The 21,989-nt window shown below is 33.9% G+C and overlaps 1 protein-coding gene across 1 annotated transcript in view; it reads left to right on the top strand.

The window, feature by feature from the left end:
- Window positions 1-21,989, top strand: part of LOC129231666 (protein Wnt-5b-like) — a 186,275-nt gene that overhangs the window by 22,673 nt on the left and 141,613 nt on the right. The window contains exon 2 of the mRNA XM_054866031.1: window positions 14,650-14,814. Coding sequence (XP_054722006.1) covers window positions 14,675-14,814 — 140 coding nt within the window. The 5' untranslated portion in view covers window positions 14,650-14,674. The remainder of the gene's footprint in view (window positions 1-14,649; window positions 14,815-21,989) is intronic.

Genomic DNA, 21,989 nt, shown 5'->3' with positions numbered 1-21,989 from the left:
TTAAATTTCAGAAATGAGGCTTTGATACTTCTCGCAGGATGATATTAGAAAAAAATAAAACCCAGGAAAAAATGCAAATTAAAGGTTTTTTCAAAAATTCATAAAAAAATACAAAAATTGCTCTATCTTCAAATTTTTTCGTTCATCATATTTAAAATTAAATTTCCTACATTATAGTATGAAACATGTTTGTGTGGTGCGATTGGTTCGGGGTCTGTAAGGTAATAAATACTAAAAAGTGCAAAAAAACACATAAAATATTAAATAACTTTTTTTCTAATTAAAATATCAAAAATCGAACCCCGAGGTTCACATCTTCGGCAAAAACTGCACCTTTATACCAAATTTCATCTTTCTAGGCCTTACCGTTTTCCCGGGAAGCGCGCCACACACACACACACACAAACATCTTATTTTATTATATGTATAGATGACATAGGAATGACGTGAAAAAATATTCGACTTCATATTCGAATTCAGTTTCGAGTTATTTTGGTTTTACTAAAAAATTTCAAAGTGTACGAACACTTTTGGGAGCCACTGTATAAGCAGTTTTATGTCCTTGTGGCCGACTACTGGAGACTGGTCAACTACTGGAGCACTTACCCTATTCAGTTTTTGGCGGAAAAACCCGGATTCCTTTATGTTTCTACTTAAAGATATGCTCAGACGATTTTTTTTTTCGACAATGAAAATTATTTCTTTAAGATGGCATTTTATTGTTTTTACTTCTATTTGAAATTTCATTAAATCATTTTTAAAATTATTTTTTGGCATCGGGGGGAAAAAGAAATGATTTTTTTTTTTTTTTTGATTTGATGTATTTATTTTATTGAACTTATTAATTTTAATTCTTTTTTTTTCTTTTTGAAAGCAGCTAAAGATTTTTTTTAATGTAATAAAATGTATTTGCCGCTTTGTTTAAAATGTGCTGCTACTTTATTTGTTCGTTTATTTATTTTTTACGCATCTAATTGTCTAGATGAGCGAAGCATATTTTATTTCAAGAAATTGGCTTAAAATATTTTTAAAAATATGATATAGATAATTTGCGATTTTAGCTAATTTTGAGAATTTTGATCAGATTCTAGATAGTTGATATTGGTATTCGGGAAAGTAGGCTCGTTTAGTTCTGGACGGAACTTTTTGTTAATTTTATAAAAGCTCGACTACGGCATTTGAATTGAATTATAATGTTATTAATGTGAAAGTGACAGAGGATTTCAATAGAACTAAATAGATAGATATATCTAACACATCAAATGACTGGTTTTACTCAATAAGACGTTTATATCAAACAGCACCTACCTTGTTTCTTACTTTTAGCGTTTTTGCCACAGTCGGATTTCAATTTTTTAAATTTTATTTATTTTGATATTTTTTCTATTAATCGCATCTGTTTTTCAGAAACCACTTTCTGAACCACATTGTCGTCTATCGCGCTTTTCGATTTGTAGTATTTCTAACTTTAACTTTGCATGAAATAATTTTTTCCTCTTGAAATGTATGAAGGGGGATTCGGAGATACTGCTTTGTTTTACGGGGAGAGGGGGACTCTGCAGCATTGATGGGTTGTGTCATCCCTTTTGGAGGATAAACACCTATTATTTAATGCTGTTAAATTTAGTATGACAAAATATTACCCACTTGAAATGCTTTCTAAAAATTCCTGAAAAATACCCGAAATAGCAATTTTTAGATGCCCCAATTCCGAAACCCGACGTACAATGGGGTGGGACTTTTTCCCTGTTCTTATTAAGAGGGTAATAAACAATTTGCAACTGGTTTTAATTTTTTTTTTGGATGTTTGGGTCCGACTGCTATTTTTACTGTACTATATATAAGCAAATTTCAAATAAATTTTTTTTACGATGTACAACACTTAAAATATTCCCACGACAGCAATTGATTTTAGAATAGTTGTAAATTTGAAACATTAACTTAATTACTGTAGTTAATTATATTTCATTGATAATTCAGGTCAAGAAAGGAACTTAATGAAGTAGTTTCTTGATTTAGAATAGGGGTTCTCAATCTAGGAGGCGCGTCCTCTGGGGCAAATTTTTCATAAAATGTAAAATTAAAATAAAATAAAATTTAATAAATTTTGTGTTTATATGTACATAGCTTAAGATCAAGGATTGAAAGGAGTACCCTCAAAATCTCCCCTTGACTGAGCTCCAGTTGCACACATACAGGTTTATTAATTGAAGGGTCTTGAGGGAAGTTGCTTTTGTCTTTGTTTAGTTTGCAACAAAATCATATACTAATCTGAACAAATATGTGATTGCGATGTTTACATGTATGGTTCAATAAAAACTCTCCACAGCTCAGCAGAAAAAAAAAAAGTTAGAATCCATGTCAATTTAACAAGGGGTGTAACTTGATGGTCTCGGATTTTTTTTTTTTTTTTTTTGAATTTAACATATGTTAAAATTCATAAAAAATTAAGAAATACTTTTTTTTTGTTTTTCCCAAAAAAATTCCTGGGCCGAGATGCATGCCGCGCCAAAGATGGCGGTCCTGTCATGATTTCTCACTTGGTATTTTCGTCAAAATTTTTAAAGTCCATTATCGCAGGAACGGTAGAACATATTTTGTTGCGGTTTGTTTTATTTATTATTATTATTTTTTTTTTTGTTTAAAAACATGTGCAACATTTTAAAATATGTGCTTTAGTTTTTTTTCCAGAGTCTTTTTTAAAAAAAGTTTAAAATAATTGTTTTGATTTTTCTCAAAAATGCCAATTTCAAAAATTTTCCATTTTTTTTACAGTTTATTAGTACTACTGAGAACTACGTTTCCTGAAAAGGAGAGCTTCCACTTTTTCGTTCAACAGAGTTCAGAGGCATTAGAAAAAATGAGGGTTTTTAAGGAATTCTTTACGTAATGGCAAACCTCAAAATTAAAAAAAAAAAAAAAAAAAAAGAAATTTCGCAACAAGTGGCCAGAGAACACTTTTAACTCAGTCATATAGCGAAACTTCCATTTTGAGTCGCCATTTTATCCAGGATATTGAATTGAGAACAAGATGGCACAGCGCTTAAAGATTCTTTCGGCGCTGCGCTGAAAGGTTGCGTGGGGAAATGCAGCGAATCGGCTGGAGACTGCGTTATTGTTTTCATAAAAAATAAAAACTTCTGAATAAAGTGGACTCAAAATGAAAATTTTGCTATATAACTTAATTAAAAGTGTTCTCTGACCACTTCTTTGCGATTTTTTTTTTTTTTTTTTGAATTTTCAGGTCTGCCATTACGTAAAGAGTTCCTTAAATACCATCATTTTTTCTAATGTCTCTAAAATGTAAGTGGTACTAATAAACTCTCTGTAAGTGGTTCTAATAAACTGTAACTGTTTAAAATTGGCATTTTTGAGAAAAAATAAATAAATAAATAAACTTTTTTTTTTTCAAAAGACTGTGGAAAAAAATTAGAGCACGTATTTCAAAATATTGCATACGTTTTTAAACAAAAAAAAAACAAAAAAAAAAAAAAAACCCTTTTAAATAAAACAAACCGCAACAAAATATGTTCTACCGTTCCGGAGATAATAGACTTTAAAAATTTTGACGAAAATCTCAAGTGAGAAATCATGACAGGACCGCCATCTTTGGCGGCCTGTATCTCGGTCCAGGAATTTTTTTTGCCCCCCCCCCCCAAAAAAAAAAACGCATTTCTTAATTTTTTATGAAATTTAACATGTTTAATTCAAAAAATCTGAGACCGTCATGTTACACCCCTTGTTGAATTGACATGGATTCTACATAAAGCAGTTTTTTAAAGAAATATATTTTTCACACATAAAACCTGTACTATTTTGCATCAAAAAAAATAAGCCAGTAAAAGCCTCAAATTATGCATCGAAATGTTAAATTTATTATCTTAATTTAAAAAGATAAAGAAATAGAGACAAACAATAGCATAATTTCTAAATTCTTCAATACATATAAATTACCTGACTTAGTAATAACTGCTATGAAATAGGAGGGAAAATGACAGACATACTCCCTTCATATACGCCACTTTTCGCTGTTTTGAAATAAGTTAATCAAGCAAAGTTAAGTGACAAAACAATTCATTGTTTCCCAGTCATTGCGTCACATTACATGATGTCTTTGCTGCCTTTATTTTTTTGCATGGGAAGTTGCGTTTAAAATTAGAATCGCCACCGTGTTCGCCTTTATTCTTTTTCCAAGTGTCAGCTTTAGAAGTGATAGACGGCTCACCAAAATCTCATTCAAGACTCGTAGTTAACATTTTAAACGCAAGCAAATGAATTGTTTTGGAAAAAAAGTGTCATCATTTACTGACAAAGAAACGTTATTATGTGTCTAATTTGTGGCAATCTTAAAATGTGAAAGTAATAAATACTTGACTGATGATTACTAGACATGAAAGAAGTGTTTTTGTTTACCTGTTATTCGGGGTAATTAATCCATTGGATGTAAAAAGAAAAGAAAAAAAAAACAGTATTTTGTTATGGGATACTCTGATACCTTTTTTTTTTAAAGTAAAAGAGATATCCAACATTGTGGAGACACGTCCGCCATCTTGCGGCTAATTGATGCTTTCTTCCTATGTCTGCTATGATGAAGTAGCGTGTTTTTCTTCTCGATTATGATGTTTCTTGATTGTAGACAAACATGGGGTATAGCTTGATCACGGAAAGAAGGTGGATGACCTTGAAGCAAAACCATCATTTGTATCATTTGTAATAGGTTGTTTGGTATCATATTGTATTTGAAATAGATAGGACTAGCGAGACCATGCCTCTTACTATGCGGTGCTTTCTGACAGATTCTACCTATTACAAATGATGTTTCACTTCGAGGTCATCCGCCTTCTTTTCGTAGTCAAGCTTTAAATAAAAACCACAATCAAGAAGCAAAACACGCTACTTCATGAAAGTAAACATAAGAACAAAGCAGCGTTTAGCCCTAAGCTGGCGAACTTGTCGCTAATTAAGCTGCAATTTAGGGCTTTACGTTTCCCTTTCCCAACCCATGTAAAGATCGAGCTATGTGAGAGAAATAGAAAATGTGGTTGTGTTTTGGTTAATTTGCATAGAGTCACAAATGCAATTTATTTTTGCAATTTCAAATTTTAAAGTATCTAAATTTGAGTTTGACGTTAAAACGACAATTTAGCGACAGCGAAAGAAATTCAAGTTTCAAATTAGTGAACGACACAGTTTAAAATACCAATCGAAATGCGATAAGTGTTTCGATGAGTGCTATGTCTTCATAAAGTCATTCAAATAAATCAGAAGCTTGGAGAGAAGAGGGGACGAGAGACAAGTGGTAAAAACAAGCCGATGTTATTGGAAGCCATTGGAGGCTTACATTGTGTGATTTCCAGGACCTGGAACCGTTTTTGGGCGGCTGGAAATACAGATCAAAGACCAGGGAGAGGTCGTGGATGTGCAATAAGGCCCCAGCGAAGATCGACAATTATGGCTAACGGCACGTAGATAACACAATTCCATAGACATGGAAACCGGTTCGCTCGCGCTCTCTTAACTAGATGGATCATCCTGTGGTAGAAAAGTGATTCCTTTTCAACCAACGATCGTCCGCCATTGGTAGGGCAAGAACTTTCCACCTCGCATCACATAAGCTTATTATCGGTTCGTTTTCCGCAATTTTCTGGGATTTTTCTGTTTTAAAATAGTACTTTCAGTGAAAGATTTTTTTTTTCAATTTGAAAAAAAAAAAATCCTCAAAATCTGTTTGAAATTAACTACTGGAGGAAATTTCAAAACAGAAAATAGATTTCGCATCTTCTTAATTTGTAACTCATTCGTCATTCGGAATTATGCGAAACATTAAAGTATATTTTGGTCTTTAACGAAAAATTAATTTTTGGGTAACGGATAAGTCAGTTTTAATCACTACGAGGATTTTTTAGGCTGCATCTCGTATCTTGTGTGAATTCTCGCATATTTTCAAATAAAGGGATTTTAAATTAACTAGGATATATCTGTGAAGTTTACTGCATAAAATTTGCAACTCATGGGTAAATTTATATGTACTTTTGGTTAGTAATAAATTATAAATTTAAGAAATCAAAATTGATATTGAATGGCTTTTAAAGTCATGATAACATGTTTAATTACTCGTAATCAGAATATGTACTTTAAATTGCAAGAAGTAAAATTTACAAAATATTTTTATTGAACAAAAATGGCATAAGGTACATAGATTTGTAAATCTCACATCCACTTTCGGATCAGAATCAATAACAAATATTATAAAACAAAATAATATGTAACACTTGCAGCTAAATTGTTGATAAAACACGAAAATTTGCTATTAATTCTCTATTATGTGTAGTTTTTAATGGCGATAACTTTTCAACGCTAATTTTTGATTGATCTAAAACTTTTATGTCCTTAAAAATACAAAAGACTTTAGTTTTCGAGCGGTATCTGCCTGCATGCGTGTGAAAAATGTTATCCATTTCTCATTGGAAACTTGCTAAATTTAAACTTTTCTTAAAATTACGAGAGACCTACAAACTTCATATTTCGGTTACGGAGACACGAAGGCAAAAAATTTACGAATCTAGAGACATGCTATACTTAGCTCTTTCCGTTGATACTAAATGATCAATATTTTTTCGTTATTACACTATCGTATGGTTTCCTAGTATCTTTGAAACTTAAAGTTGAAGCATTATTTATCGTTACATTATGTTAACTTGTTAATTGTGCATGTTTTTCTTAAAGCAAAATTAAAATAAAATGCTGTTTGGTATAAGTTTATTTATGATATTTTATACTTAACGGATAATTTAATCATAATTTAATCGTTATTGAAGAGTGGGGTTTTTTTTAGTTTTTGTCTGATTCTACTACGCTTACAATTGAGATTCTTAGAAATATGGTGACCTCTAGTTTTAACATATTGGTTTGCAAGTAATTTTATTAGTTGAAGTGTATGCTCCCCATGTTTATCATCATTGCCATGATTGATTTCTTTAAATAATGAAATGCAAGTAAAATTGGCTAGCACTAAATTGACAATTTCGGTTCTTATTTTGACCACACACACATTTTTGGTAAACCTTTGTTAATATACTTACGAATACACTTTTCTGTTTCTGAGCAAATTTTAACACTATCCTTAGTCGGTTTCGTCAACCCTCCTTTGTTTTTCCTATCAAATAGAGCAGTATGCTTTACAATATTTTTACTCCTGTTGATTATTTAACATTATAGTAGCTCAAACTAAATTCTACGCTTCTAAATACAAACTCACTCTTACCTGTAGAAAGATACAGGTAGCTTACGGCATTTGTGATTGTTGACATTTTTAATTTTTCTTATTTTCACATATGTTGTTCCTTATCATAAATGTAATGTTTGTGCAAAATATGAGCTTTGTCTGCCTTACCGTTTTTGGGAAATTAAATTTTGAAATTTAGGGGGCGTGGCACATTTTGCGTGTTTTTCAAATTTGCGGATTTTAAAGTTCTTGTTGCTTTAAGTGCACCTACAATGACATGGATTTTTGAATTCTATAATATTATATGATCTTAGATACTATTACAGCTGTCAAATCGGTGTCACTACGAGGGCGACGGCCTCAAATCCCGTTTAAAAGTGACCGAAAATGAATTTTTTTACTACATTCAATGACAATTTTCTAAAAGCGCCTTCATGATGACACCAACGTTTTTGCATGAATTCTTAGCTACACTTGCATACATCAAAAATATGTAATAAAATTGGTGTCACTATAAAGGCGCCAGAAGATATTGGAACTTTTATGAGATAAATTTCACAAAAATGCAAATGTTTAAAATCTAACTACTACTCTCGCCCTCATAGCAGAGATCTGAAACTAATTAAGTTTGATAACCAACATGTTCGTCTAACATATGAACTAAAAAAATCGGTGTCACTCCTATTACTTTCGGAACTGTAATTTTATATTAAAGTTTAAAACAAACCGTGCAAAAAGCCATTCGAATTAAAAAAGTCTTTTTTTTTTTAAATAACTCCATAACATACTAATTATGAATGATTATATTTCCGAAAGTAATAGGAGTGACACCGATTTTTTAGTTCATATGTTAGACAAACATGTTGGTTATCAAACTTAATTAGTTTCAGATCTCTGCTATGAGGGCGAGAGTAGAAGTTAAATTTTAAACATTTGCATTTTTGTGAAATTTAACACTTATAAGTTCCAATATCTTCTGGCGCCCTTATAGTGACACCAATTTTATTACATATTTTTGATGTATGCAAGTGTAGCTAGGAATTTATGCAAAAACGTTGGTGTCATCATGAAGGCGCTTTGAGAAAATTGACATTGAATATAGTAAAAAAATTCATTTTCGGTCATTTTTAAACGGAAATTGTGGCCGTCACCCTCGTAGTGACACCGATTTGACAGCTGGAATAGTATGTAAGAAGACCATATAATAGTATAGAATTTAAAAATCCAAGTCATTATAGGGGCGCTTAAAGCAACAAGAACTTTAAAATCTGCAAATTTGAAAAACACGCAAAAATGTGCCACGCCCCCTAAATTTAAAAATTTAATTTCCCAAAAACGGTAAGGCGGACAAAGCTCATATTTTGCACAAACATTACATTCATGATAAGGAACAACATTTGCGAAAATAAAGAAAATTAAAAATGTCAACAATCACAACCTGCCTGATCTTTACAGACAAGGTTCTTAAATGCTGAACACGAAGTCGGCATGATTGAGCTTCATCCACCTGAAAAATGCTGAGAAACGAAGCAAATGCCATTCAACCACCAATATATTCGCCCTTACAATGGCGGCCGAGTGTACTCCTAGGAAGAATCATTTTCCCCTCCGAACTTCGGTAGGCTGATCCATCTAGTTAAGTGAGCGAGAGCGAACCGGTTCCCATGTCTATGCACAATTCGAATGCCACTTTTCGGCAGCATCGCTCTCTTGGCTACTGGCACCACAGTTTGGACTCAGACTATTCGAAACTAGCTTTATGCTTGGTCTGTGTGCTCGCAGGTCAGTGGCATGTGTTACGTTGATGGAAAGGCACCTTCAGACTCCCCCAGGGCAATAGAGCATCTAAACTGATGAAAAAATGAATGACGCAATTAGTTATTTTTCGTACGAGAGCTGTTTTTCTATTTATTTTTATAATGTGCGTATTTTCATATGGAGGGAACAAGTCCCTGCTTTCTTGTTCGGAACTGTCAGATTTGATGGTGGGAGAGTGATGGTTTATGATACTGACTTCACCATTGATGGTCGCAACGGTCCCCACATCCTTCAAAATGAAACTCTGTTGGGTAGCTAATGTAGGAATGAGATCTTAAGACCTGTTGTAATTCCTTACGTTGCTGCAATTGGGGAATATTTCGTGTTAATGAATGACAATTGCAAGCTATATCTTGCTAGCTTGGTGAAAGATTTCTTTTTAAAGGAAATGCGAATGAGATATCCAGTGTTCTCTTTGGACATGAACTCCATCGAACATGTTTGAGACATTAGAGGTAGGCAAACGAGGCCTAGGACGGCCCTTTATCGCCCTAGAACTCTCCAAAAACTGGAAAGAGCTCTTCCGAGGACAGGGATAGGATACACCAGCTCCACATTAATACATAAGCCTCATTGACTCAGTACTTCATATGTGTGGCATCTACGGTAGGGAAACTATACCCTCTACGGAAAGCAGTTTTCTTTCAAAGGAACACCTTTATTATTCGTTTTTCTCAAGTGCACAAATTAGGTTTTCCTTCTTTTATACCCAACCCACTGTGAAATAGATTGTGTTTTTTTCTGACAAACGTAGTATTTTCCCTTCATACAAACCACCACGTCTGTCGATCATGTATGGCATCAATCATTTCAACATTTTCCTCAGGCTCAAAATCCATTCATAACCTCAAAATCTTTTACTCGTTTTGAGCAGCGTATTTGATGTAGTTAATAAAATGTTCAGACTTAATGCTTGAATTTTCAAAACAAATTTCATCGAGAAAAAACTTACATAAAAATTCTTAGCTTCTACAGCGAAACTGCATACATTGAAATAAGGCTCAAATCTTAGGTTTTAAAGGGAAAGTTTTCTAAACTTATGCTTCCATAATTATTTTTCAGAAGAATGAAAAAAGGAAGTAAAAGGATTTTGAGTAAAAAAATAGCAAGCAGGAAAAGTTTTGAAAGTTGGAACAGAAAGTACAAAATGTATAACTATTAAAAGCTGTTGCAGCTTTTTTCTGCAGCTATTTCTTAATTGCAAAATTATGACAAACCACATTTTCAGTTTTGACTATCAAGTTTTTCATTTTGCTATCTTTCTTCCCGAGATTCGCAATTTTGCAACTGTTTCTCTATTTAGTCAGAATATCTTGTCTTATATTTAATGCTTCCGACTTTTGTAATTGTTTTTTACCTACTTTCATCCATATAATTTCCAATCGAATTTTATATCTTTTCCAGATACTTTTATCTGTGTTTGTTTTCTTAATTATTTGTAGTCCCCAAAACACCAGTGTAAGATTGTTGGAACCGATAAGTTTTCTTGAGTAGCTTTGAATTTTCAGATTTCTGGATTATAAGACCCTCTTAAGCAACGTTAAAAGTTAAATTTTGTCTTCATACTTCATGCACAAAGTTGAAGTTTTATTAACTTGGCATTTGTTTCTTCTGAAAGGAACCAGTTATACTTTTCTTTTTGACTTACTCCTTTTGCTATTAGCGATTAAAATAATACACTGTATTGAAGAGCTCTTAGGTATCATTTTTGGCACATTGTAATGAAGATAAATAAGAAATTACAAAAAGAATCCTTTCTAGTTAAAAATAGCAAATTGATAAATATTACAGGGCTACAAAATTTTTTTTTTTTTTCTTTAGTGCCCATAGTTTAAGAACTTTTTGTACCTATGTTTCGAATGCTGAATCAAAGTATGAAATTTGTTTTTCTCTTATCAGCTCTACATTTTTAGATCAGTGCTGCAAAATTTGCAGTTTTAACTCCATTTTGCGCATTTTTATAGCAAGTATAGGCTTCTGGGCCAAGGCTTGCTTTCTTCTAGCATATTTGCTTTGTTGTCAACCTGCAGTGCAGTTAAAGGAAATTCACTAGATGGTGTAAGAATCTGGCAAGTTTAGTAACAACGCTTCAACAAGTTAAAGTTAATATGTGAGTTCTTGCCTTGCATATGTTAGCTTCATGCGATGTATGACAAGTTGAATCTTAGTACATAATATTTTCAGGAACCAACTAAGGAATTGGGTCACTCTAGATCAAAAATTTTTTCAAGGCCATCCGTAGAGAAAACAAGCATTTATTTTGAACCAAGTGTGACGATTTCAGGGGTGTTGAGGTGCTCAACTATTCTTTCAAAATAATTGTTCGGGTTCAAGAGATCCCACACCTTAAGTGCACATAAGAAAACGCAAATAAATTAAGGATAAAACCTCCTAATTTTCTTTCAGAGTAGAGTAGAGCAATTTCAGTCATTTTGAGACCATTAAAAATTGTAGGCTTGAGGCCACAGCCTAGTTGGTCTGATTGGTAATCAGGCTCTGAATATTTGTATAGTATAATATTAATAAAAATTCCATGTTTTGTGCTGTGTTTGATCCATGGATTTAACATAAACTCGTATCATGTGTATTACACTAAAATGTTATACCTTAGAAATTGGAGCTCCTAGGCAAAACTAATGTCATATTTGAGTTCAGAGCACAGAATTCATACGAAAGCAGCTCCAATAATCCGGCACCAAAATCACTGCTCCCCTGTATAATTTTTCCCCTGTCCCGAATTAGCTGCAGCGTTTATGTTGAAAATTTTGTCATAAATGAGTTGCTACAATTGAATACTTTTGTATCAAACATTGAAACTGATGATTTTCTGATTTCATTTAAACATTTTCCTGAGTATTATGCTGTCAATCAACAACATTTCATTAGCAAGCCTTCCTTTCTTAAATTAGTACTAAATTAGTTAAAAAAAACTCATGGTTCTCACGCTCTCAATCCACTGCCCATTTTACAAGGGCTCTTCCACCAGTAATCATATACACTTATCTTCTAGCTTATGAATCATGAATCAGTGGCGAATCCACGGGGGGGGGGGGGGAGTGATTGGGGCGATCGCCTCCCAAAAGGTTTGTAAATTCAAAACATTTCCGTGACCAAACAATCTCCTCCCTCCCCCAACATATCACAAAAAATCGCCTACAACTTTGTTTTTACTCAAAAGTTTTCCAGGGGAGAATCTCTCAACCATCTCTCTCCAATGTCATCGAAGAGTGTCAAAAACTTTGAATTTTTGGAGTTTCAATTTCGAAAAAATCGCCGGAATCGAAAACGTTTTCGAGAATATCGTTAATGAGGGCCTTTAATTACGATTTTAAAACTTCAATTCCGAAAAAAATCCGGGGAAGAGCCTCCGAGCTCGAGTCCTTCCTCTAACATCAATTAAGACGCACTAACATTATGTTTTTGAAGCTTCAGAATTGAAAAGTTGAGAGATAGCTCCTGGACCCATCGCATTTTAAGGCTTCAATTTCGAACAATTTCCTATGGAAAGTTTAAAACAACGTTCCTTCCCCAAGAAGGCTACAATTGCGTTTTCAGGACTACAATTTCAAAAAATTTCCGGAGAGGAGCCCCCATGTCCTTGTTTCCTCATTTTTCAACATCGTTCAAAGATCGTCTAAAACAACGTTTCAGGAACTCTTACATCGAAAAGTTTCTGGGGAAAAGTTCGGAACCCCATGCATTCTGCTACGTCATCAAAGATGGTCTACAATTGCGTTTTTAGGACTTCAATTCCGAAAATTTTCCCTGGTTTTTAGCATCACTAAAGATATCTAAAATTGCATTTTTGAAGCTCTAATATTAAAAAAGGGAGAAAATTCCTGAATCTCATCTTTTCCCTTCAAGAAAAAAAAAATCGCAAACAATTGTGTTTTCAAAAATCTACCCTTAAATTTCAAAAAACTTTCGAAGAGGGACCTCCAAATCTTCCTTCCTCTTAATAACAACCAAACAGTCTAAAAATGCGTTCCTGTTAAAAATTTTCGGGGGAGAGCCTGCAAACTCTTCTACTTATGTTCGAATATTAAACAACTCAATCAGCAAACAAATCCGTAACGATCTCCTTCAAATTTTATTTAAAAATAAAATTTTAATATTTCATTATGTTCGGTACCTTTCTCTTCATTATGCTCGGTGCCTTTGTTTCTGCAACCTTTCTTTTTATAAGGAGGAAAGTTCAATTAGGGACCTGAATGGCGCTACTGAAAATACTTCACGAGTCCTCAAACGAATCAAAAGTTGAAGAGTTAATTTCGATAACAGATTCAGAATATTAGTAGAAATTTTTTTTTTTTTTCTTTTTTTCCAAAACACTTATAATTTTATTCAAACTCGTTGAACAATACACATAAAAAAAAGAAAAAAAAAAGTAAAAACATGCTTCAGTTCATAATTAAAAAAAAAATTCATTACCCCTCCCCCCCTGTATTATTTAATCACCCCTCACAACAGGATCGTCTGGATCCGCCACTGTCATGAATTTAATCGAAAGTAAACTGATCTTTCTGATACACTGGTGTTATATTCCTTACAAAATGGGGTACGGCTTAAGAAGGTGCTAACTCTGGATTTTTGAAACTAATTTAGTACTGCTTTAGAAAAATTTCATGTTAAGTAAATAACGTTAATTGATAGTATAGGGCCATGAAAACTCTAAAAAGTTTTCAAACAAAATCATAAATTCATCAGTACAAAAATATTTAAATGTAGCAATAGTTTCGGACGGCAGGAGTAATCAATAAGGGTATGTTCGAATCGAAATATCGGTTAGCCGATCGTATGTCAATACACATTGTGTACACTCACCTCACTAACCACTGACGTCATCAAATCAAACCGACCGGATTAACCGGTTGCTCTGTTCAAAAATGCTCTAAGAAAAAACTGAGTTTACAAATAGTTTGAAAAAAGATAAAAAAAATTGACGGTAATATAGTATCTTGACACGTAAGCAATAGGATTCCTCAGCAACAAACTTCTTAAAGCATCTACTAGGTTGTTGAACATTGTCGATGCTAAAATGATCTTACCGGGAAAACTTTAACTGTTTAGAATTTATTTCCGTTGCAATTAGTCAGTGAAATAAATTTTATTTAACCATGTTTACATTGATTGAATATAGTATGCTTAGTTAATTAGCAATAATAAGAATATTATTTGTAAATAAACTTACAAGGGAACCACTTTGATAATCACAAACAAAAAATTTTATATTAATAACAAGTGAGATGCATTAAGACTTCATTCAGAAAATGTTTTGATAACTGCAAATGATTTTTTGATAAATTCAGATTCCATAAATAAGAATTCTTGCAAAGAATGTATCATTTTAGGTAACTAATTATGATGATTTCGAAAAGATGTATTTAAAAAAAATGGCAAAATAGAACATCAGATAAAAGAGGCTAAAGATTATAAAGTACCAGCTCTTCAACTTTAGGGTTTATAACATTCGCGGTGCATAATTAAACCGAAGTTAACTGTGTCTTTGACCCCTGAGCTGAACATAATGCAGTGCTTCTTTTATACCTCAAGGTTAAACAGTACCAAGTATCGTCGATCTTATAGTTTTTATTTTTCCAACACAGGCCTTCCCTTAATGCTGCAACGGAAATGAAAGGGAACCGACGGCGAAGAGTGTCCTCCGACGGTGCCCACTGGATCCCATTCGTCGAAAAGGTCACGTGGCCTCTTTTGATGCTGGCTGTCTTCTTTGCTGCCGAAACGGGTGCCACTTCCATTGGTACCTGGATGTGAGTACCAAAGAGTTTTGATTGTTATAAATTGTTGATAGCAATTTTGACTAATGCATACAGTAGAATCCATGTCAATTCAACAAGGAGTGTAACATGATGGTCTCCGATTTTTTTGAATTTAGTATATGTTAAAATTCATAAAAAATTAAGCAATACGTTTGTTTTTGTTTTTCCCAAAAAAATTCGTGGACCGAGATGCAGCCTGCCAAAGATGGAGGTTCTCTCATGATTTTTCACTTGAGATTTTCGTCAAAATTTCTTAAGTACATTATCTCAGGAACGGTAGAACATAGTTAATTGCGGTTTGTTTCATTTAAAATGATATTTGTTTTTTGTTTAAAAACATATGCAACATTCTGAAATATGTGCTTTAGGTTTTTTTTTCCAGTCTTTAAAAAAAGTTTAAAATAATTGTTTTGCTTTTTCTCAAAAATGCCAATTTCAAAATTTTTTCGTTTAACAGATTTTAAAAGCATTTGAAAAAAAATGAGAGTTTTAAAGAAACTCTTTATGTAATGGCAGACCTAAAAATTCAAAAAAAAATCGCAACAATTGGCCAGAGAACACTTTTAACTCAGTCATATAGCGAAACTTTCACTTTGAGTCGCCATTTTATCCAGAATATTGAATTTGGTGAGAACAAGATGGCATTGCACTTAACGATTCTCTCGGCGCTACGCTGAAAAGATTGCGTGGGGAAATGCAGCGAATCGGCTGTAAGCTGCGTTCTTGTTTTCATAAAAAAATAAAACTTCTGGATAAAGTGGAGACTCAAAATGAAAATTTCGCTATATAACTTAATTAAAAGTGTAGATACTTAAAGAATCCACTGTAGCTATTTATGGAAGTGATAATAAAAGTGATAATAAAAGTGATAAACTTATAAAAAATTTAATTGATTTTTAAAAAATATTAATGAGATTGCAGTCACTATTTAAGCAATGGGATTAGAGGGCTATCTGTTATTTTTCTTGGTGGAAAGGGGATATTTATCAATGCGACTGAATTTCATATAGTTTATTACTAAAAACATGTAATGCTACTTGTCCAAACTTAACGCATTATTTCTTATTGACCGAATTTAGTAATAAAAAGCGTAATTAAATGATAAAACTCGTTAGCATTTTGTGAAAGAAAGAAGATGGCAAATTTTGTTTTGTCCTTTTTAACAAGCTCCTCCCCTCTCTCTCTCTCTCTTTTTCATTGTGAAACTTTTCCCCTTTCGTTTGCTTATTTTTTGTGAAAGCTTGCCAATGTTTTTTCTTTTGAGGTTGAAGAGTTTTAGTTTCATTTTAAGTATGTGTTGAGCAGAAATGTTGACGTGTCTTCAATAGCTGAATCTTGCTTGTAGGACTCCTAAATAAATAAATAAACAAATAAATGGGGATGAAGAGCCTTCCAGTTGTTAGTTAGTCAAGATATTATTACAGAAATAGAAATCGTCAACATTTTTTTTATAAATGCAAGATCTGAATTTTTCATTGCTTGTACAATTGAGACAGTGAGAAGCAAAGTGATGTAAGTGGATGTTTTCAAGTTCTGAGTAAAACTCGTTTGAAGTCCAGATCCTAGGTAAGCTTTCACTGAATTCTTTTTTTAAATCATTCCACCTACCAGGACTACTAGTACTATTTCTTGCCCCAAAGCAGAGGAGAAGATTTTGAAGGAGAAGATATCATTTGTACTGTTGATCTGATTTTTTTTTTTTTTTTAAATTCTGTCACTTAACATCCCTATGCTTCTTACTGCCGTAATTAGGAAAGCAACAAAACATAGATATCTTTATCGATTCCAGTGTGTTTCTTTTATTAAAATTGTCCTACAGCTAAAGAATAAGTAAAATAAGGCAACAATGGCTTTGGATGTACCTCAATCAGCAATCATAAGCTTGTAGTAATGATATAATTGCGGGAGGAAGGTTGAACACGAGTTGATGTGTCTAATTACAAATTTAGTAGTTTGAACCAATGATATTTTTTGACTTCAGACACGAAAAATTGTAAACATTTGACCGATGGTGGTGAGAAATTAAGGAGATTGAGTTTACGAATAATTAAAGAACGTATGAACATAGTACGTGACTCAGGAAGAAATGAAGTTTGTGGACAAAAAGAAATTAAAAAGTAAAAATAAGGAATAACAACATATAAGGGTCTTTTCACGGTATTTTTGACATTTATGTACAGTCCGTAACGTGATCTTTTTTTTTTTGCCATAACTTTTTAATTTACTGTTTGATTTGCAAATTATTTTAATTTGAGTTGGTGTGCTGGTAGGAAAAGCTCAAAATAAAATAATATGCTAATCAAATAGTAAATTAAAAAGTTGTGGCAAAAAAAGGTCACGTTACGAATTCTACATAAATGTCTAAATTACCGTGAAATGACCCATAATTGTACAAAAATTAGAGATTACTGCGCACACGTGTTTCGGAGTTATAAAGAACCCAATCTTCAATACAAATTGTCGGATATCTTTTCATCCATAAGCTCACTAATTTTGCATTGGAAAGGGGATTCTTTGTAACCCCGAAACACGTGTCTGCAGTAATCTGTAACTTTTGCGCCATTATACGTTGTTATCTCTCATTTTTACTTTTCTTGCACAAATGTATTTTTTCCTCTTAAAAATAAATTGCTTCCTTTTTTTTCTCCGCATAAAGTGTTTTTCATTTCGTGTGACAAAACTGGTTCAAGCTGAAAAATCTAAACTTGAAAAAAAAAAAAAAAAAAAAAAGAAAAAACACTAATATCGGCCGAAACAAGATCAAAAAATGCAAAATTAAAAAATATATAAATAAATAAATAATTAAAATGAAAATAAATAAATGAAAGAAAATGACCCAATCAATAAATAAAAGTAAATAAGAACTAAAAAGAAGCTTGTTTATATTTCTCCTGAAACATCGTGCAGGAAAATCGTGAATAGTGTGATGTCGAGGAGAAGAAGCAAGAGAAGCACGTTTCGACAATTGTCTCTAATTCATTTATTTCTCAGATAAACATCCGCTAATTTCTTTACATTTACGTCTTGATTTTTAAGAAGACCTGACTAATTGTTAAAGATAAAGAAGTAGTTTGTCTACTTAAGTACAAAAATAGAATTTACAATCAGTTTCGCTGGTGTCAAAACTGTAATGCAAAGTGAAAAAGAACTAAAACTTTGTTCTACTTAGTCACACACTTGAATTGCGTTATTTGCGTGGTGGTTTTGCAAAGTATTAAAACCCAAATCCGCGCCGAAAAATGAATCCATAGCTCAACTTATCAGAACCATACTATAGGTGAGTTTACATTTGAACAAATCCGACCAAATTTATTCAGTTTAAGTATATCTGTGAGTGAAACAGTGTGTTTTTAAAATTTCGTTTAGTCCGTGGTGTCTGATTCAGAGAAATGGACTTTCAAAGTTTTCGAACTGAATACAAAACTGGGGCTAAGGATGTTATACATTTTACATCTTTGTGCGGTCAGACTAAAGAACTAGAACTAGGCTTGGTTAATTCTAGCATGGAATATCTTTACGATAATTTTGAATGAAAAATTTCTCATTGAGGAAGGGAAAGAAAGAGAGGGAGAAAGAGATTTGGTTCATTTATTGACAGAATTTTCAAACTATGAAATAAGACTTGAAACGAGATGATGAAATGAGCAAGATCTTCAACATCATATGTATCATTGCTATTGAGCGTCATAGTGTTCACAATCTGGTAAAGAAAAAGAAAAGAAACTTGGCTCATTTGTACATTGAACGATCCAACTGCCAAATGACAAAATACGAGTACGACTTGAAAAGGATACTCAAACAGCAAGAGCTCTAAGACATCTTTCATTTCTGTTAAGCGTTATTGTATAACAAAAAAGTGTACACGAATTATGGAGCAAATTTTGATGGTTTCAATTGCTTTGTCACGTTAAACGAGTCAAACAAATTTGGACATATATTTTTCAAAGAACCGGTTGCGATTCACGGCAGTAATTTCCAAGGCTCTTTCTGATGATGTTTGTTTAACATCAATTGAATGCGTCACTCCATTTTCAACAAACCTCCTCCTCCTAACTCTTAATGAAGAGAAGCGGTTTCTTCTTGCCGCTCATTAACAAGCTTGAGTGGGAGAGCATTAAACTTAATTCCCCGGATGATGTCTTTTCTCACAAAAGAACAGAGCAGATGGCACACGTGCCATTACGCGCGGGAAGCACGTGGGTCGGCGCGAAATGATGGGTCTCTGGTGTCGAGGGTTCGACCCTTAAACGATTTCTGATGAAGTTTCTCGCGCCCGCTTAATTGGTGCTGTAACTGTACAGCGCCCGGATTGGGAGACGCTGAGAATAAGTTGTTAACATTGGAATTTGGGTAACGGTTCTTGCGGTTTTGGTAAATTAGTCACTGAAACGAGTGAGGAGAAATTTTCAATCCGAAAGAATTCTTTCCTTGTTTTCAGAAAAGCGTTGATGATTTTTATTGTTGTAAGTTCGTTAAATTCTACTTGACTGCGTGAAGAATCTAAGGAGATTGATCATAAAATAGCCTGGTCTCTGTGTCATATTAGTGTGACCACAGACCACCAGCAATATTTTGCTTTTCTCTCCTTCCTTAAGGCAAAAATACAAAGTCCAGTCACATTAATGTGACCACCTGTCAATAGCCAGAGTAACCACCTTTTGCAAAGCGGACTGCTGCGAGACGTGCAGGAAGAGAGTTAATTAGGCTCCTGAAGGTGGTCACTGGGAAGTTGAGCCGTGCCAACTCCAATGCCGTGGCCAGCTGCGCAAGTTTACGCGGTTGAGGATCCATGGCGTGAACAACCCGATCGAAATGGTCCCACAGATTTTTTTTTTTTGGGGGGGGGGGAGGGGATTGGGTTTAAGGCAGGTAAGTTCCGGTGCTAGTCCGGGGAGAACGGTAAACTCATCCTAGTGCTCTTCGAACCATGCAAGTACACTGCCAGCAGGATGGCACTTTGCATTGTCCTGCTGGTAAATGCCATCATCTTGAGGAAAAACAATGCGTATATAGGAGTAGATATGGTCCGCAAGGACAGATTCGTACTTGTATTGATTCATCGTGCCTTCCACAATGATGAGAGAAGCCTGAGATTTTGCCAGGAAAACATTCCCCAGACTATAATGCTCCCGCCTCCAGCTTGGCCCGTTCCGGCAATAGTTTCAGAGTGTTTGCTTTCAGAGGTTTCCCTTCTTATACGCCAACGTCCATCGATCTGATGAAGCAAAAAACGTGATTCATCGGGAAACACTAGCTGTCGCCACTCAGTAGACATCCAGCTGCGGTACTGTAGTGCAAATTCCAGCCTTCGTCTTCGATAAACATCAGTCAGCATAGGTGCACGAACCAGGTGTCTGCTTCGGAGGCCCAGACGCAGCAACGTTCGCTGAACAATGAACAATAGTTTGGGAGACACTGATGGTATTCCCTTGGTTCATTTGGGTGGTCATTTGGTCAACGGTAGCACGTCTATTTACCCGAACGCATCTCCGCAGCAGTCGTTCGCCTCTGTCATCTGTGGTCTGTGGTGCACCACATTTGCCACGTTGCTGATTTTGGACAATCCTATTTTGCCATGTACGGCACACTTTTACACGAAAGCGCGCGAACAGTTCAAACTCAGTCGTTTCGGAAATGCTTCCACCCTTGGCCCGAAAGCCAATAATCATGCCCTTTTGGACGTCGGATAAATCGCCTCGTTTTTGCATTGCGCCAACGATTGAAATGCTTCCCGAAGTCATCATATTCCCTTTATATACCACCAATACCACCAACTGCACTGTATTGCCACGTGCCTTCTGTGATTGGTTATTTAACCTCGACGTCGAAAGTACGTGGTGGTCACATTAATGTGACTGGACTGTGTATTCTAATATGTAAATAAATCTGTGTTTCAGAAATAGTATATCTTTGGGAAACAGTTTAGGAATTATTTTTGTTTATTCTTAGTCATGGAACTTCCAGATTAGCATCCAGCGATGAAAACAGCAGTAATGAAGGTATTAAGGGGATATTCTAGTCTAGAGGCTTGATTTTAAGGTGATTTTACGAGCGTAATAGTAAAAAAAAAAAAAAAAAAAAAAAAAAAAAGCTATTTTCTCTATCCAATTTTATCAGTTTTTATTGATACTTTAAAAGTATAAAAATGCATAATAGTTGAAAAAAAATTAAAATTGTAATTGGTGGAGACTGGCGAAGTGGGGAAAAATATGGGGGTCTCCCGGTTAACGTGATTCCAATCCCACAGGTGATCTGAAATGTCAAGTTAAGGTTAACTCTTTTTAACAAGGTTGTCTGGACGTGAACGATTTGAATATGTTTTTTTTTTTTTTCACAATATAGCGTCTTTTTGAAGAAAAAAAAAGTTCATTTTTTGGCTCCATTTTTGAATCTTGCTATTTTTTAAAAAATACTAAAAATCAAAAATTACAAAAACCTCTACGTGGAGACAATTTTGATAGTACTAAGAAAGTCTATACCAAATTTCAAGTAAATCGATGCATTAGAACTTGAAATATCTTGTCAACCGTATATCGAAAAAAACTAGTTGCGAGAAAAACGCGTTCAAAGTTTGCGGTCTCATTTCAGCAAAATAGTTTATTTTAAACAAAATTAACTGTTACTTCAAAAATAATTTGAATTTCAATCAATCCTCTTAGAAACTTATTCTTAAAGGTGTAAACTTTGAAAATATGAAGTGAGAAAACATCGATTTTTTTGAATATCTAGACTAGAATGCCCCCTTAATAGAAATTGAAATTGAAACCTTTTGCCAGGGACGAATCGCAAACATGATTAAGTTCCTAAACCAGTCAGGCGAATTGGCAAAGACGTTACAGAACGAATAAGGATCAGCTTCAAAATGCAGTTGAAAGTACACTATACAATATACTAGGACTCGACCGATGCATCGGCGCCGATGGTTCAACAATTTTGCCATCGGCATCGGCATCGGCGGCCGATGCTAACTGGCAGGAAACATCGGCCCATCGGCCTTAAAAACATCGAAAAGCCGATGGAATTGGCCGATGTTTTTGAAAAAAAAAGGACCTTTGTTGTTTTACATTTTAATACAAAGTAAAGGGAGTTATTGTTTTCAAACAAAATTGTTTACATAAATTTCAGTATGAATTTCTATTTTAGTCACCCATCAAAGAGTTTTTAAT

This window comes from Uloborus diversus, chromosome 1 (genome assembly GCF_026930045.1).
Source record: "Uloborus diversus isolate 005 chromosome 1, Udiv.v.3.1, whole genome shotgun sequence".
Lineage (NCBI taxonomy): Eukaryota > Metazoa > Arthropoda > Arachnida > Araneae > Uloboridae > Uloborus > Uloborus diversus.
The sequence above is the reverse complement of the archived record's forward strand: the minus strand, read 5'-3'. Positions and strand labels throughout refer to the sequence as shown.